At 38.8% G+C, this 17,465-nt stretch overlaps 1 protein-coding gene across 1 annotated transcript in view; it reads left to right on the top strand.

Moving 5' to 3' along the window:
• LOC108243016 (short transient receptor potential channel 7) overlaps positions 1-17,465 on the top strand; it is a 58,031-nt gene that overhangs the window by 23,198 nt on the left and 17,368 nt on the right. Inside the window, exons 5-7 of the mRNA XM_017428191.3 lie at positions 2,621-2,837; positions 4,341-4,574; positions 7,067-7,331. Coding sequence (XP_017283680.1) covers positions 2,621-2,837; positions 4,341-4,574; positions 7,067-7,331 — 716 coding nt within the window. The remainder of the gene's footprint in view (positions 1-2,620; positions 2,838-4,340; positions 4,575-7,066; positions 7,332-17,465) is intronic.

The following is a 17,465-nucleotide window of genomic DNA, read 5'->3' as shown; positions in this document are numbered from 1 at the left end:
CCCTCATTTTCCTGTTTTTTTTTTTTTTTTGTCTTGTCATGTCTCGAGCGAGATTTAAATCAATGTCATTACGTAAATACAGTTCCCAATCAATGCTCACAGTGGGTGACAGCTTACTGAGAGATTATTTGATTGTCACTGGGCAGTCATGTAGTTTCTCAGCAACTGCTGTCAGTAACAATTCACAAACAATAGAAAAGCAGAACTGTTACTTTGGCAAACAATTTTACTTTAGTTTACTGCAAAAGTAAGTCATGAAAAATGATCAAGATTAGCCTATTGGCAGACAAAAAATGTTTTAACAATTCTCTTTTTCTCTTACAGTTAAAAGCCTCACATTCTTTGAAAGAATGCATTTTGCCCAACAGCCCTCAAACCAAAGTTTTAGACTAAGCTCATCTTATGTTGACTTATAGATGTTTTAGTAAAACCTCTGCTCCTAGAGGTATAGTCAGTCGTTACTTTCTGCAAGTTGCATTCAAATTTGCCAGTGATTCATGAAATATTTTTGATATTTTGACAAAAACACAAACGCACACTCATGCCCACACATACACAAGGGCAAAAACACCATTGCTCTCCTTTGCATTTCAATGGTTGGCAATAACTAAATGTACCTCCACTTGAATGGGAGTTTTATGTGCTTCTGAAGCCTTCGACCTGTCTTATACTTATTGTATTGGATGACCTAGTGGATCATCTACTGCCTACCAAGTCCAATTTATCTGGTGGTAATGCACAACTTGACCTCCCGTTAACTTCATTAACTCCACGATGGGGAGATAAAAGCCCTGGTCTGGAGAATGACCAAGATGAAAGAGTGAGGTGAAGTCAAGACCAAGGTAACTTTCTATAGCATTCTTTTCTTCATCCCTTTATCACTGCTCCAGTATCAATTAAAGTGCATATATGACCTTAAGGTGGTAAATTAAGCTTTTAAATTTAGTCCTGCTTTTGACTACAAGTGACTGTTCATTTTTACTTAAACAGTGTAGTTTGTGTTGTTTTCCTCATCCTACACAGCATACTTCATAGTATAAAATATTGTTTTGTTTGGCTAACTGACCATGTTTCCTCTTTTTCTTCACAACATTTTTCATTACCGTCTTTTATGTAATTGCCCTTTTCAGTTTTTACACAGATATTAGTAATATAAGTAAAATTATTATGTAATGATCCAACACTACAAGATAGATAGAGACATAAGTACACTGTAAGAAATTGTTGTAAAAAAACAGACAAAATTAGACAAGCTCATACAGTTTTTCCACTAAACCATAATTGTACAATATAAACAATCTATTTTACATTAAATGTTTATATATTTAGTTATTAATTGCATCCGTTTATTAAGAGAATACAAATAAGAAATTTCTTTTCTTGGAAAACAAAAATGAAAACTGTTTAATCAAAGTCAAAGTCATCGCAATTACTGTATCAAGTATATATACGGTGTAGAGTTACACAAGTATGAGCAGAAGGAATGACAAAGTATCAATACTTGCAAAACTTGTTTTAAAAAGACTATTTCTCTTTTAGCTTCCAGTACTTTATGTAACTTCTATCCAGACAGTAAAATCCTCAGAGGAGAAGCTCTTTCTGTCCCTGGAGCACATCAGGGTTGACTCTCTCAGGTGAAAAGATTTCACTGCAGCTCCTTTGTCGCTGTATGAGTTCTCCATTTCACTACACACTTCTTTTATTCCATCTACACGTTCCCGGTGACAACAGAGACCATTCTGTTAGGGGATAAAAAAGAAAAAAAAAAGTCTGATAAAAAAAGAACACCTGTGGTTGTCAGTAACCATACAACAAAGGGCCTGATCCTGGATGACTATCTCATTAAAACTGAGAGCTGGGTGTTTGGATCAGTCTTCTCAGCAGAGCAGAGCTGAAGGAAACGATGGAGACCAGAGCCTTAGAGGAACTTTTTCAGGGTTAAGAATTACCATACAACCTTTTCCCGTTTGGTTTAACACTGTGTTTTAGCTACAGGAGCTACAGGATCTGATGTGTTGCTCTGCATAGAGGGAGTAGAGGAGTCCTGTGGGGAGGTAATATTGAACACAGCAGGTTCATAGATGGGCAAACGTTGAAGACTCTGATGTCTACATGTGGTTGGAAGTGTGTGTGTACATGTGTTTCTGTGAGTGTGCAGTGTTTGCAGTACCTTCCTGTGTTACCTCCCCCCACCCCCCCATATGTTGCTTTCCATTAACTGTTGATTGTTTGGCATCAAGTTACTCTGGCATTATGTCCCTTGGAAAATGAATCTTGGATTACAGCAGCTGTTGTTTGCCTGCTAAGATGATTGTGTAGTGATGCTTTTCAGTTTTTCATCTCCGAGGACCAAAATCTCAGGAACTCGTCGGTAACCTGGAGTTATGTCGGTAAAAGAAAACAGATGTGCTGTTTGGCTGCAACTTTTTAATTTTGGCTCCAATTCTTTTTTTCTTCAATATGATGCCAAATGAATAATAAAAAAAAACTTAACTTGGGTCATATTGATTTAATTCACTAATATCTTTAAATTCCAGACACTTCTTGTAACATTTGGTAAAGTTACACTGTATAATTCTTATAAATCCTACAGGAAATCTTGTCTTTTTTTCACCTGCAGCTTGGTCAGATCCTGCGAAGCCCCTTCATGAAGTTTGTGGCCCACGCCGTCTCCTTCACCCTCTTCCTTGGCCTGTTGGTTATCAACGCTTCGGATCGCTTTGAGGGGGTCAAGAACCTGCCAAATGAGACCATCACAGACCACCCTCGACAGGTGTTCCGGGTCAAAACCACCCAGTTCTCCTGGACGGAGATGCTGATCATGAAGTGGGTGTTGGGTAAGTCACAAAACATGTGCACTTTAGCCTTTTTATAGTTACACAATTAAAATGCATACAGATGAATTATATTAGAATGATGTGAATGTTTAGATTTATAGGAGGAATAGTACTCCTCATATTATCCTGAATAACCTTGATGTTTTTTGAAACGTGTGTGATCCATCATGGTCATTTCCTCCTGGAAAGTCCTCCTGGACCATCAAACTGTTCAGTGGTATGGATGCATCAGTGCACATGACATGGGTACCCTCTCAGCATAGACAACCTAAATTCAAAACTATAGATTTTACAGCAGCATACACTATCTTCTGCAGAAGTATACATTTTCTATGTCAGAAAGACATTGTCAAAGCAGCCTTAAAATATATATGTATATATGTAATTTCACTCTCTAAAAATACATGTTAAAGGAGGTGTTACGAAGGAAACCACCAAGGTTTTTAAAAAAGCACATCCTCTGTAAATGAGAACAGGTTCTGCAAAGGGTCATCAAACATTTTTCTACACCTTTTACATGAGGCACAATTAAATTTTTATGCATCACCGTATCCACCGAGGGGGAGAGAAGTCAAGGTTACGGTAATACAACAAATTCTACACTTTCATCTTGCAGAGATCAAACAGAGGTTACCTCCAGCGAAGAGTCACAGAACAATCTGGACTTGCTGAAGTAGTTACCATTCTGAGTTTTAATGATAGGCTGCAGGGAAAGTTACAGGTTGACCCGAGATGGGAGGTGCTGAGCAAATATTATACAAAGGGAAAGAGAAGTGGCTGAGGGAGACAGATGTATAAAAAAAAAAAAAAAAAAAGTGTGATGTGTGCCGTGAAAGACAAGCATGAGGAAGCAGGAAGATAGAAAAGGATGACAAACAAAGACAAACTCAAAGGATAAATAGCTTTTGGCAATATCTGTCAGACCTCAGCTGCTTCCCGTCTGCTGATGCCCACCCACACCCCCATTTATACAAACTTAACAATATTACGTGTGTGGTTTGTGTATGTTGGGGCACATGTGCCTCTGCTTTTTTTTACTTGTTTGTAATAGTGTTATTCTTTCGCTCTACTTTGGTAATGTTTGGCTGCAGCCATTTGTGTCAAAAGGAATACATGTGTAATGTGTACAGTGACTGGTGGCTGAGGTTCTGCACGAATGTGATTTCTCTACCGTGTTTCAGAGACGCAGTAATTGTCAGAAAGATGCTACTGATCAGGTTGGCTTTCCGCTGAGCAATTTTCCTCTTGTTTTGATTCCATCTGGAGAAGGGCAGAGTGGTTTCACGGAGGAAATTAAGCTTTTAACTGTGTGCATCCACCTGAGCTCTGAGTGGCTCATCTCTGAGTGTTTGACTAAAAAGGATTGTCACCACTGTATTTGTAACGCCAAGCTTCTTTTTGCACTTACACATTATTATCACTTGGCTGTCCTCAAAAGCCTCCTCGCTTTTGTGCGTTTCTTTTTATCCGATTTATTTTGTGCATGTGTCCCTCCTCCTGCAGGTATGATTTGGTCTGAGTGTAAGGAGATCTGGAGCGACGGCCCCAGGGAGTACATCATGCACCTCTGGAACGTTCTGGACTTTGGCATGTTGTCCATCTTCGTGGCGTCCTTCACGGCGCGCTTCATGGCTTTCCTCAAGGCGTCCAAAGCCCAGCAGTATGTAGACATGCACGTACCAGATGAAGACCTCAGCAATGCCTCACTGCCTGATGAAGTGGCTTACTTTACTTATGGTAAGCAGTTATTAATGACAGTATGCTTAGCGGTATTGCTTTTGATCAAAGATATGGAAGCTTTTTGTTTCAAGCATTTGTTAAATGTTTTTTGGGCCGACATTGAGTTCTTTTCTTTGTTTGTTTTCTCAGCTGGTGTGATTATCACTCTTCATGATAACCATCCATCTCTTCTGGCATTTAACAGAAAATAGGGCCTGTTTACGTAAAAATATCATATTTTTGATCTGTCTAACATTTTTCCACATTATAAGCTAATTCAACACCATATGATAAATTGTAAAAGCTTTTCTGGGGTGCCTTGGTAATGTGTCACATCCATTACTGATAATAAACCTGTAAGCATCAGCTTACATTAGACCCCCAAATCCTGTTTACCAGGGGAAACATTAAAGGAGGATCAACTCAACTGATTTCACTTTAGTCAGTGAAAAGCAACATAGCTGGTTCTATGTTTAGATGGTATTTAGTCAGCTTCATAGGTCAGAGGTCTGCATCTGTGGCTCTGGAGCTACAAGTGGCTCGTCAGTCCCTCTCAAGTGGCCACTTGTAACTTTGACCAAAAATGACAGAAACATGAGTCATCTTTAAATTGAAATTGAAGATAGGACTGTGTACTTTTAGCAGTTTTACTGTTCTGATCTTTGCAGTTGAATTTGTATTTATTTTCCAGAAATGAGTAAGATATGTAGTTTGTGCAAACCTAAATAAGTTTGTACAGAATGAAATGAGTAGTTTTACATACTCTTGTACAGAAGCGTGAAGTTAATTATTTTCTTTTTCACTTAAAAATAATTTGTCACAATGAAACATAAATTAGTATATTTTTACAGTACTATACATAGATTATGGATACTTTAGGAATTGCATTATCCTACTTTTAAGGATAAAGTAAATGTTCTGGCTCTTTACAAATTTGATTTGGCAGGCTAAATGGTAAAAAATGGCTCATCTGGTTGCGAAGGCTGCAGGTGAAGGTACGGCAGTGAGATGAGGCGAAGTTTCTGCACCTCTGAACTCGTAGTGATACAGCCTTATGGATATGTCTGTGCAAAGAAGAGCTGACGTGTTGCGTGTAGCGACAGACACCACCAGCGTGTGTTGTCATGCCTCTGATTAACCTTTGCTGACTTGTGTTCTTGAGCACATACCGGGATCTCTGGTTGGTCAGTGCAAAGGAGAAACGATAAGCAGCAGCAGCATGACGACTGTGTTTTTTTCTCTGTGAAAATGGTCTTTGTGTTTACTTACAAGTCAAATTTTTTGAACAATAATAAGATGCAGAGGTGGGCCTGAAGTAAACAAGTAGCTTAGGTACTCAGCTATGTGCAGGCAAGCAAATTTACAAAATCTTCAACAGTGCAAGAATGTGGTAATTAGAGTTTGGAAACATAAATTATGAACATTATGAGTTTATAAGCCTACAGGACATGAAAGTAAACTCTCACAAGCAGGGGTCTCTCGAATTAATTTCCTTTTGTGCTGCACTCAGGCCTGTCTGCTTCTGACTGTCTCGATTAGTGAACATTATTGGCAAGTGAGAACAGGGATTAGAAGATGAAAGAGATGCTTACAGGTATTTGTGCATACAATTTCCTGCTGGATTATCAGTCATCTGACATCATACACTGACAATAGCTTCAACAGTCAGAGTCTGAGAAGTAACAGTGCTTAATTGAGACGTGTGCTGTATTATTAATGGCTGCTATGTGTAAGAACAGAAAGACAAACAGAATCTGAGAGAGCAAGGAACAGAGTGGAGTTTAGTTCAGAACAGTAAACATGTGCTCATCGATCAGAATCAGCATTTTTGTGTAAAATAAAAATCTTCCACAGGCTGCAGGTTGTCAACCTGGAGGTCCCGTGAATGGAACCCTCATCAGTACTGACCCCTGGTGGTTGGTCTATGTTATGACACATGAAAAAAAATAATGTTTTTATGTGTAAAATTTGTGAAATTGGGTATCACATTAATGCAATTCCTTTGTTTTCTGTTTCAGTTTAGCTTGAGCATGCTTCCTTCTTTACATGCTTCAATGAATTATCCTATTTTCACAGCTCTACTTCTTCTTTAACACACTTTTCCTTTATCGCCCCTCATTTCTGCCCACTCAGCTTATCGTCATTGCCTTCCTTCCTTCTGCTTCCCCCTCTCTTTAACTTCAAAACTGACATTCCCTTTTCCATTTCCTTCAAACCAACCTCTTTCTGTGTGGTCTCTTGAGCCTTTATCCCCAAAGTATATATTTAGAATCCTTGGCAATATATATATATAGAAAATATTTGCTCTGTACACTGTATCCAGAAAGACTTTAAATACCAATTTTTTTAGCTAAACTGGCACATTGTTAAAGATTTAACTCAATTTGGCTTCCTTTTCTTCTGCAATTATAGGAGCTATGCAAATAAATGTAAACAAACTACTATGTGTGTAATGTGGTAGAAGTAAAAGAAGAAAATTATAACATTAATATTTGTTATTTTCCCTGCAGCCAGAAACAAGTGGCGCCCATCTGACCCTCAGATCATCTCAGAGGGCTTGTACGCCATCGCCGTGGTGCTGAGTTTCTCCCGCATCGCCTACATTCTGCCGGCCAACGAGAGCTTTGGCCCGCTGCAGATCTCCCTGGGCCGAACGGTCAAAGACATCTTCAAGTTCATGGTCATCTTCATCATGGTGTTTGTGGCCTTCATGATCGGCATGTTCAACCTTTACTCGTACTACCTGGGAGCCAAGTACAATCCCGCCTTCACCACGTGAGTTAAATTTGGTTTAGAGTGGACAGGCAGAGTGTGTGAATGACCGTGTGCTCACATGGTGGACAGCTTTGAACATTTTTATGAGTTCAAAACCATTTTTGTTTGTTTTGTTTTGTTTTTTCAGGGGTCATTGGTTTTGGACTGGATGTGCATGACTCCCTGATAAAACTTTAAATCCCAAGGACAATAGAAACTGTCACATGATTTACTGCTTTGGATTGTTTTTTGGATTCATTAAATGCATTGTGCTCTTTCAGTGGTAGAGATCAGACTTTAATGTCCCTTTAGGCCTCGTGGTAGCATTTAGACTTCTAGGTTTAATCTTAAAACAACAAAAGCTCAGTCATTATGTTTTATAATATCGAAAAAGTTTGAATCTGGGTTTTGTTTTACAACTTTATTACAGTTAATGTACTGTTCATTCTGCTTTATCTGTCAGGGCAAGATGAGAAGAGTAGGTCTGAGCTCTGAAAAATTAGTCAAAATTGATCAAATTTTAAGATCCAAGTGTCTTTTAAAGCTTAACAGTGACACTGGAAATGTCAAAGAAGAATAGGGGAAAAAAAGCTTTGTTCTTCCTTTTTATTAAATCCACTTTTAAGTTTTGAAAGTGCCAACAAAGGGAACTTTTCTAATGTTTTTTTTTACCAGTTTTAAAAAGGTGTGATGCCAATCAGTGCTCTTTGAAAGGCAGAGGCATCGAGGAGTGCCTCCGTGCCCTTTCAAGATATTCTTTTAGTCAAAAGATGCTCCGTTTAAGTTTGAGAAAGGACTGAGGAGGAACGCCCAGCATTCCTTGAAGGAATGCATATCGCCTGCCTCATTTCATGCAAGCGTTTTAAACTAAGATCATCTTATGGTGAGAGATGACTGAGTTATAGTCTTTTTGGTCAAACCTTGTAAATAAAGTTATGTGCAATCTCACGCAGTATTGCAGGATCTGGCCTGATCTGTTAGCTCTTGAAACATGTGCTGAGGATGACTCTTAGATACTACCACACCAAATGTTTGCACTGTGTTTGCAGAACTGATTGAGCCAGATTAAACCAGCTTAATTTGGGTTGACTCCAAAAGTGAATTAGTTGTAGATTAACATTTTTTTAATTACTTTCTGAGTGTTTCATTAAAATCCGAATACTGGTTTATGATGTATTTTGCCATCACTAAAGACACACCAACACACACATATGGGCAACTATTCTTTGTTTAATTTTGAAAAAGAGGAAACTTAGTTGACAGTAAGTGGAAACTATAGCAGTAATGTGCGTGTTTTGTTTTGCAGTTCTCCAGCAGCTCTTATGCTGTTTATGTGACACCTGCAATACTAGAAACAAAAATTAGCTATAAACAGGCATTTACAGTTGCCTAATTTCTATATTTCTTAGTAACTTTTTTCTTTACTTGTTTTCTTTGAACACATTTGGTTTCTGGTGTCATGACAGTGTTGGGCCACTTAACTCCACTTCACAGGGCTGTCTATTAACTGGACTTTGATCATGCGTGTTGCTCCGTAACAAATGTTTTTACATTTAATGAACGTAGTAACCTCATGAACTGTGCAGCCATCTTGAATCTAAACACAGATTCATTCTCTAGACTGGTGAGGTGTGCAGTTCTAGTGAAAAGATGAATGTTTAAAGACATTTCAAGCTGTAAAGAGGCACTGCATTTGAGCAGCTCATTCTTGTGTCGAGAGAGAAATAATCAGTCAGATATGGAGCTAAAGACATAAATCTGAGGTTCCAAGTTTACATTCTGTTTGATCCTTCATTGCTTTCATTCAACAAGTCATGCTGGTAAATATCACTTGATGTAATGAAAGACAACTAATCATGTGTTTGTCTGCGTGTGTGTTTTTGTCTGTCTGTTGGCACAAAATTACATGAATCATTGATGGGTTTTAATGAAACTCTTAGAAAGTAATCATTTGATATACATATGCATCTGATTAAAGTGTAGAGTCAACCTGATTCTTGATGGCTGTCACAGCTAATCAATTTGAGCAAGCGTCTTTCTGTTTATCATCGCTCTTCTTTAAAAGAAAATACTCTCCGAGGTGCTTCTCTGTCACATGTCATGACTCGTTTTCTCAGAGGAAACCGTCCACACCTTTAAACAGATGACAGTGCAGTACCTCTGCTTTTGTTATAACCGTACGCGTGCTTTTGTTTTTATTTACTTGTCTCAGTGTGGTGAGGCTGCTTTAGCACTAATCTAATCTGAGCATTCTGAGACTTATGGAGCTTTTGTTTTTAATTAATTTGTTTTGCATGCATTTGTCATAACACAACCAAATCTGAGGAATTAATTTACTGCTTCATAACCAGTCTATTTTTCTTCCTAATCTGGTGGTTCAAAAATCTTTTAACATCTCCGCTTTTAGCTGCACATTTTACTTGTTGACCTTGGCACTGATTTCCAGCATTATGAACATTTACCTTTCTCAGTCACGTGTCTTAAAAGGTGTTTGATCAGGCTTTTACGCCCCCCTGCTGCCTTTACTCCACGGCTGTGCTGTGCATATAAGGTAGCTGTTCTGCCTTGCATCAGCACCGGGTGGCTGCGTTCTGCTTGGCTGCCCGCGCGGAGCCAAATATCCAGGCAACGTGATGAGCAGGCCGACAGAGCAGAGTTAACTGACAGGAGCACACACGCGGACGGGCAGAAACGAGCTCTAATGGAGTTGAAATTGAGTGTCAGAGAGATCGTGGCCACAGCCCGGTCCGTCTGACACGATGAAGACTTCTCACAAAGCAAAAGAACATGTGCAAACCAATAATAAAGACCCTCGGCTCTGGATAAAAGCGCCAGTGTGGGATCTGGTCACCTCACCTGCTTTAGAAATCTGCATCAACTTTAACATGTTAAAAATATAAACTGCATCATTTCTTATCTGAATGTGTGGGTGAGCGTTTCTTCTAAATAACCTTCTGACCTTTTCTCAACTGCATCCATCTACCTGTTTCAGCTGCGTGTTTTTTTGTTGAAACTGTTGTTGTCAGTTTTACCACCAGGGGTCACTCTGGCATTAAATCTCACCTGGTCTGAGTTGTGAACAGACACCTGAACTCAAACTGTTCAGAGAGACGGCGAAGCATTTATTTTGGTCTAATGTTTTGATGTGCATCTCTGATCGAGGTTGCACTCTGCGCGTTGATCTTTCTCTTGTTAATTCGCGAGCAGAAGAAAGGTCAGCATGTTACTGTTAATGATCGCTGCACAACCTCTTGCCCACAAGCTGCGAGGAACATATATGCTCGGATCTTTGTGCGTTTGTTTGTGGGTGGTGTGACACCTGAAAGGGCACGTTTGATGGAGGGATGAAGAAAAGGCTGGTCTGATAGCACTCGTTGACTGAGGGGGTGGGGGGAGCCAGGTGGAGAAGGTAATGATACCCCTGGAGGGACAGCTCAGGCAGGGCAGCGCAGAGACGGAAGTGACGGGAAGGATGGTCGATTAGCATAGAGAGGAGTGAGGCTGAGGCTGAGGATTTCACCCCAGCACACACACACACACACACACAGGCAGTCAGGGACGATAATAAAAACTCACACACGTGAACGCACAGCTTGATAGAGTTTAATGAAGACTGATCCACACATGGGCAGGAAGGCACTTCTAACTCACATATTTAAAAAGGCACACACAAGATGCTCTTTGTTGAGTGCCCACACACTTATCTTCTCACATGTGCAAATGCACTTAAATAGGCACAAACACACATACACTCCTACAGTTTCTGTTTGCATACATTGGAGATGCGAGGACATCATTCATGTTTAAGCGATTCATGCACAAACACTCATCAGGATTGATTTGGACAGCCCTGACAGAGCACTGGACCTGCCTCTGTGTTCTAATCAGCAGTGCATGACAACACTGCTCGGACAGAGAGATGGACAGGGAAGGAAGAAGAAAAAGTATGGATGGGTGAAATGAGCTGGAGAAAGAAAATGGTGATTGTGATGAGAAAAAGTTCAACAGGAAATAAGAGAGAGTTAATACCGGAGAGTTTTATGGCGCAGAAATGTAAGGAGATAAAGTCAATTAGGAAGAGAAGGAGGAGGAAGAGAGAGGACTGACGGATGAGAACAGAACCACGGGGAGTGATGCAGAGGAGGATGTTTTTGGCTCGACTCTTTGTTCAGGCAAAATGCAGGAGACCTGCCAGAATACGTAGACAAAGGAGGAAGAGGAGGGAGAGGGAATCAGAGAAGGTCATGCAGGCTGAGCAACAGACACACATCCTCACAGGATTAGCACAGATTTAAGCAGAAGCATTTGAAAAGGTGGGAAGAAATCAGAATGTATGCAGAGAGCACGTGTCTTTTTAACTGATTTTTGCCAGTTTTAGCCTTTATGCTCTCTTAATCCATAGTCACATAGTATTTAAGATTCCCATGCCAGTAAAGTTCTATTGTTAACGGTTTTACGAAAACTGCACAATGAGTGGCGACAAAAGCAGATAAAATTAGTAATTTGTGTCAAAATTAAAATAATTTACTGCAATAAAACTTAGGACAAAGTGAGAATTATAGGGTTTGATGGCACAGAGAAATATAGAGATTAGGGTATAGACAGAAAAGTTTTGGATGGAAGAAGAAAAAATATTCTGGATAGAAGGTTACATGGAGATGGCAAAAAAAAAAAAAAAAAAGAATATGAAAGGAGAATAAGAGGTGTTTGGCAAGTCAAGTGCAGCTGTGAGTCAAAATAAAGAGTACATACACAAACATAATAAAAGAAAAAGACAGACAAGGTAACATTAAATTATCAAAAAGAACTGATTTACGTGATGTACCTTGTTCAGGATTTTAACTGCCTGCCAAGGCCTGGCCTCGTAGGCTTAGAGTTTGTGCTAAAATTCAGAATTCTTGGTAATTTTCTATCATTATAATGATAGATGCTGTTAAATATTGGATTTCCCACAGATAATCCTTTTAGAAGAGCTCCTAGACAATCATTTTATATTAAATCTTCGCAATAAAATCTACTCCCTTATCTAAGTGAGTGGTTGGGGACTCTGAGCTACTGAATTGGGGCACAACAATGACAGAATTATAATTATACACTGCAATCAAGCCGACTGAATATAGTACATGTGCAAAAATTAAAAATCAGGAGTTCGGTGAGGGACTGCACTGGACTAAAAGTAAACTTGGATCTTACTTTAACTTGAATAAAATGAAATTGTAGCAGGATATCATTCAAAAGAAAAGTGATAACAATTAAAGAGAAAAGTATTCTAAAGAATTTATTGATAGAGAACTCGTCTGTAGTACTTTATTTTAGTAAATCAGTTTGCTCACAATTTAAAAGCTGATGAGTTAAACAAAATCTTTCTTCAAACACAGTTTATGTTTGTCATTAAATGATTTCTTGTGTATAATCACTGATGTGAGACTAATATTTTAATCAAATGTGGTCCTTTTAACAATTAGCTCCTTCTGACTTAGCAGAAAAATGCAAATAGGTGCCATGTTGCTCAAAGCGTAAACATGAAACATTAACATAAAAACTGATAAAATTGGGGGGAAAAAAAGAGAAAGAAATTCTTTTTAAAACAAAGGACTGAACTGATCTTTGTTAATGTGACATTTAAGGAAAAAAGTAAGAAGATTTCTTTCACTTTCCTTTAAAGACAGGAAACAGTTCCCTCACCATACAAAAGTTGAAGTCTTGAGCTGTTTTTGTTCCAATGAATTGAAAAAAGTTACATCTTTACTATTCTTACAACATACATTTTAGCATTCTGTAGTCTGGACCAGAGTGTACTGTTTTTGTTGACCTCTCAGATATATACATTTATGCAGCACTTCTGAATCTGCAGGAGATCTTTCAAGCCTGTGGAGTGCTTTGACCAGATAACACACACATACCGATAAAAACAAAGGTGATGTAAGAGAAATACTTCACCATGTGGACGAGAGAAACTCAGGATCAAGTTTTGGATTAGGGAATAACTTGCTTTGCCACTTGAGCCAAAGCCTCTATCTATATAAAATATTTTTTAATTTTTTTTTTTAAAATACAGGCACACAAAAAGATCCTACTCAGGTTTTAAATATTCAAGGATATAAACAATTCCATAAATGGGTTCTTATATATGAATTTGAAGCCTGTGTATTGCTACAACCCCAGCTGGCAGCAAAGTTAGTGTCTCCTCTTGCCTCCCCTCCTTCCTGTCCTCCATGTGTTTGTTGGTTCCTTGTTTGTCCTTTTTCTTTGCCCGTTCTTGCCGGCGTGGCTTCCCGGTCCCTGATAGCTAACCCGGCGCAGCTGTTGCTGTTTATCCTCTCTGGATTTTACTCCACTTTTCGCCCGACCACTGTAGTCCCCCGGTGGGACCTGGTGCCATCCAGCCTACCTGTCTGCGAGTGAAGTCCAACAAACCTGACTGTCAGTCAGCCAGCCGTGATCGGACCCAGCTCCGGAACGCCTCTGTCATTCTACCTGAATGAAAGTTGTAATGATTCTTGGATTAAAACTGCTCACCTGTTTCCCTGCCTACTCTTGTGTTGGGTTTCTAATATACATGTGACAGAGGGATATGGGTACTTATGTGAAACCTGCAGACATGGCCATGAAGCCTCGCCACAGATCGCATGAGAAATTACCAGGCAATATATTCTGCCTAACCAATATAAATGAGCATTGCGAACTTTTTACCAAAGCATTCAACCCATTCAGTTATCTTATACATTTCATCAACTGTCTCTGACTTCAAATCGTGGCATATAGATAAATACACAACTTTCCCCATATTGATTAGAATACAGATGCAGGTGTTAGTTGGAGTAGCCAGTGGCACTCAGATTGCTTAGGACCTCCCATACAGAAAATTCATTTTAAATAGATTTTCCTTCAGAGAAAATCCTTAACCAACAGACATTACTGAACCCCAGATCCACCAGATTTCTCTTATATCCCCCAGGCTTATCACGACTTGGGTGAAGTTTTCAGTAAAGCTAAGAGCCCTTTTCTCCTCCTCTCTCTTTATCCACCGGCCAGCTTTACAATTTTTATTAGTGGAAAAAAGAACAAGCGATGAAAAAGTACATTAGTGACTCTTTACTGCTGTAGTCAGCATTTTCCAACCCATTTCATTGCCTTTATAGGTGCTGTTTTTTTTCTTTTGTTGCAAATATACACAAGACCTTCCATTTTTTTGTTTTGATAACAGATGTCTGAACATCACAACTATATAAAGCGAGTTTCCATTTTTCCCCCAAATGGTTTTGTTTGAGTAACTGAAGGGTTCCATTTTCTTTTGTGTTCACAAAAATAAATCTCATGTAGGGTAGATGTCTCACATCCATACAAACAGGTATACGAATGGAAGCTGACTCATAATGCTTCACTAAGCAAATTTCTAATAGATTGTCGTGCTCTTTGGTCTTGACAGCAATTCAGTTTTTTTTCTAGGTCTGTAATATTAGAATTTTTTTTGTTTTTTTTGTTTGTCCACCTTGATAATGATTTTTTGGCAGTCTAGATAAGCTTCTCTGTCATGTCCATTTGTTTTCCCTGAGGTTAATTGATGTCAAAGCTATAAAAAGTTTTTTGCAACACCTGTGCAGAGCCTTACTGGTGTGTTGAGTAGATTTTTGAACAAGTCGAATTTCTTTTACGTTTTTATAATAGTCACAGATTTGTCGTGGTCTTCATAAACTCTTCTTGAAACAATTTCAGTTTAGTTTTTGTGATTCAGAGTGCTAGAGCTGTATTATTTATTAATTTCATTGTGATGATATGCATGCAAACCACCGGAGAAATTTAGCTCAAATTTACAACACGTAATTAGATTTGATTCCAAGTGAAAAATTTGGGTATTTTCTTACAGGTTTCTCTTTAATTAGTCCCCAATTGTTGCAACGGACATCTTGCATGTGCAGTTATGAGGTTGTTGGTTGTCTCCCTCTGAGGCATCTCTACCATTTCCTTGTAGACTTGGAAATGCACAGACTCCCCTTTTTTACAGACCCCTTTCTGGTCTGTAAATTCCATTGTTGTTATCTTGCATGTAAATGCGTTTTCTCACCATCCCAGTTGGTATCAAGGTTTGTCTCGCTTCTCCCTCCTCCTTTTTCCTCATGTGTCTCTGGATCTGTCAGTCCCTTGTTTGTCTTTCTTTCTGTGTTCACTCAGGGGTGTCTTCCTGGTTCTTGGCAGCTTACCTGGCGCAGCTGTTGCTTCTCTCCTCATTATATACAAGATGTTGTGCTTAATAACTGAGACGAACGCCGCATGGCCTCGAGATAAAAATAAAGAAGCTAAATATGTTATGAAACAAAACAAATGATAACTGTTTTGTACAGTCTGGAGAAGTCCTAGAGGAAGTTTATTGGGGAACTCAAAGAGCGAAAACCGTGATTAATGGGTCAAGGATGGGGCCAGAGCCTAAATTAGCTTTCAGTGTTACAGCAATGGCTCTTTCTAAGCTGGCTATATAAACATGGTAACTTACTCACCCTCAGAGGAGTCTCAATTTAAATAAAATTAGCTTTGAGATGCTTTCTTTTTACACCAGATATTTTTCTAAAACATTATCGGATTGATTAATATTCCTAAAAGTGAAAATAAGTACTGTTAAACAAAGTGACGCAGTTAGAGCAGTACAGACTATATGTAGCACCTGCACAGCAGGTGTGATCAGCAGATACTGAGAGCAGATGTGACGAGGAAGCAGAAAACAAGCCTAACTGCGCTGATAAAAAAGGAAGCGACTGTACAAAATGAACAGGAAGTAAAGCCATTAATACAAACCAGAACCAACTAATGCTCAGCAAAGCCTACAAAACAACTTTGTGTCTGAATCAACAAATTAGTTAGCTGAGCTACACAGAGAGTGGTGCATAAAATACAATACATGGACTTTTATGTTCCACAGGTGAATGACAGGAGAAGAAAAGACAAGCTGCAGCGCAAGCCGCATATTTACCCTCACAATGCAAACATGTGTGGATCGGCTTAATTACAGAACAGACTCATTCAATTAGCATGCATTCAGACGAGAACAGGAGAATTGTAGAGCTGATCTTGCACAAAGTAAAGACTTTCTAGACATTCTTAAAGACCTGTTTCACCCCTTGTAGCTAATACTAAAGGGGTGAATAATTACACAATTCTTTTTCTCAAACTCTTTCATTTCGTTTGCTTGCTGTCCAGCTACATATTTAGGCACTAATCTCTCTTGCAGGCACAGTTGTGTTAAACTAACCCAAGTTGGTAAAATAGTCAAATGATAAACTCATTTGATTTTGTTACCTGCTGTTAAGTGTTTCTTTAGGGTTTTTATCTTCTGAGGCTCTGGGCAATATAACAATAGGTGCAGCACTACTAATATTATTTATTACAGTTTAATTTATTTTTTTATCAATCTTCCCAGCCGAAACATGCAGTGCGATGTTCTTACATTTAGCGAGGGAGAAAAGCATAAAGTGACATGTCTAAAATTCAAAGTGATCCCATAGAGCCCGAGGAAGAAACTAATTTAAAAAAATTAATCTGATAGCCTCTGTCGTGATAACAATTTTCTGAGATTTAATTTTTTGTTAAGTGATCTATTGCAAAGAAAGGCTCCTGGCAATGAACTGGCTTCAAACTTTCTGTCAAAATCATTAATCCTGTTAGGCAATGATGGCTGACTGACATTCACTGAAAACGCCGGGTTATGCTCACTCAGAACGTCAATAACAGTTGACTGGATGTTAGAATATATATCAGCAGACTGGTAATCCATTCCATACACTTTCCCATTTGTGCTTTTGCTTTACGAAAGATTTAACAAAGGACAACACAGTAAGTGTGAGTTTTCTGTCAGCCTCCAGTCCTGAAACATGTACAAACTCAAAGCATGCCTCACTAGCTTAGTCGTGGCTGGATAAATACTAAAAAGACAAAGAAGGAAATCATTTTGAAACTGTTGTTTGTATCAAAAATAAATTCCTACTCTTATGAGAAGAAAAAACAGCCCAATACAGATACAGAGAACAGACGAAAAATTAGTGAACAGGAAAATTAAAGAGACGTTTATGTCGTGCATGATTCTCTAATTGCTCATCTTCTGGTGTTGCAGCCTATTCTCCTCTAAATAAGATTCTTCTCACAGCTTGCCCGGAGACACAACAC

The sequence above is a fragment of the Kryptolebias marmoratus genome, linkage group LG9 (assembly GCF_001649575.2).
Source record: "Kryptolebias marmoratus isolate JLee-2015 linkage group LG9, ASM164957v2, whole genome shotgun sequence".
NCBI lineage: Eukaryota > Metazoa > Chordata > Actinopteri > Cyprinodontiformes > Rivulidae > Kryptolebias > Kryptolebias marmoratus.
This window is presented reverse-complemented; position numbering and strand designations above follow the sequence as displayed.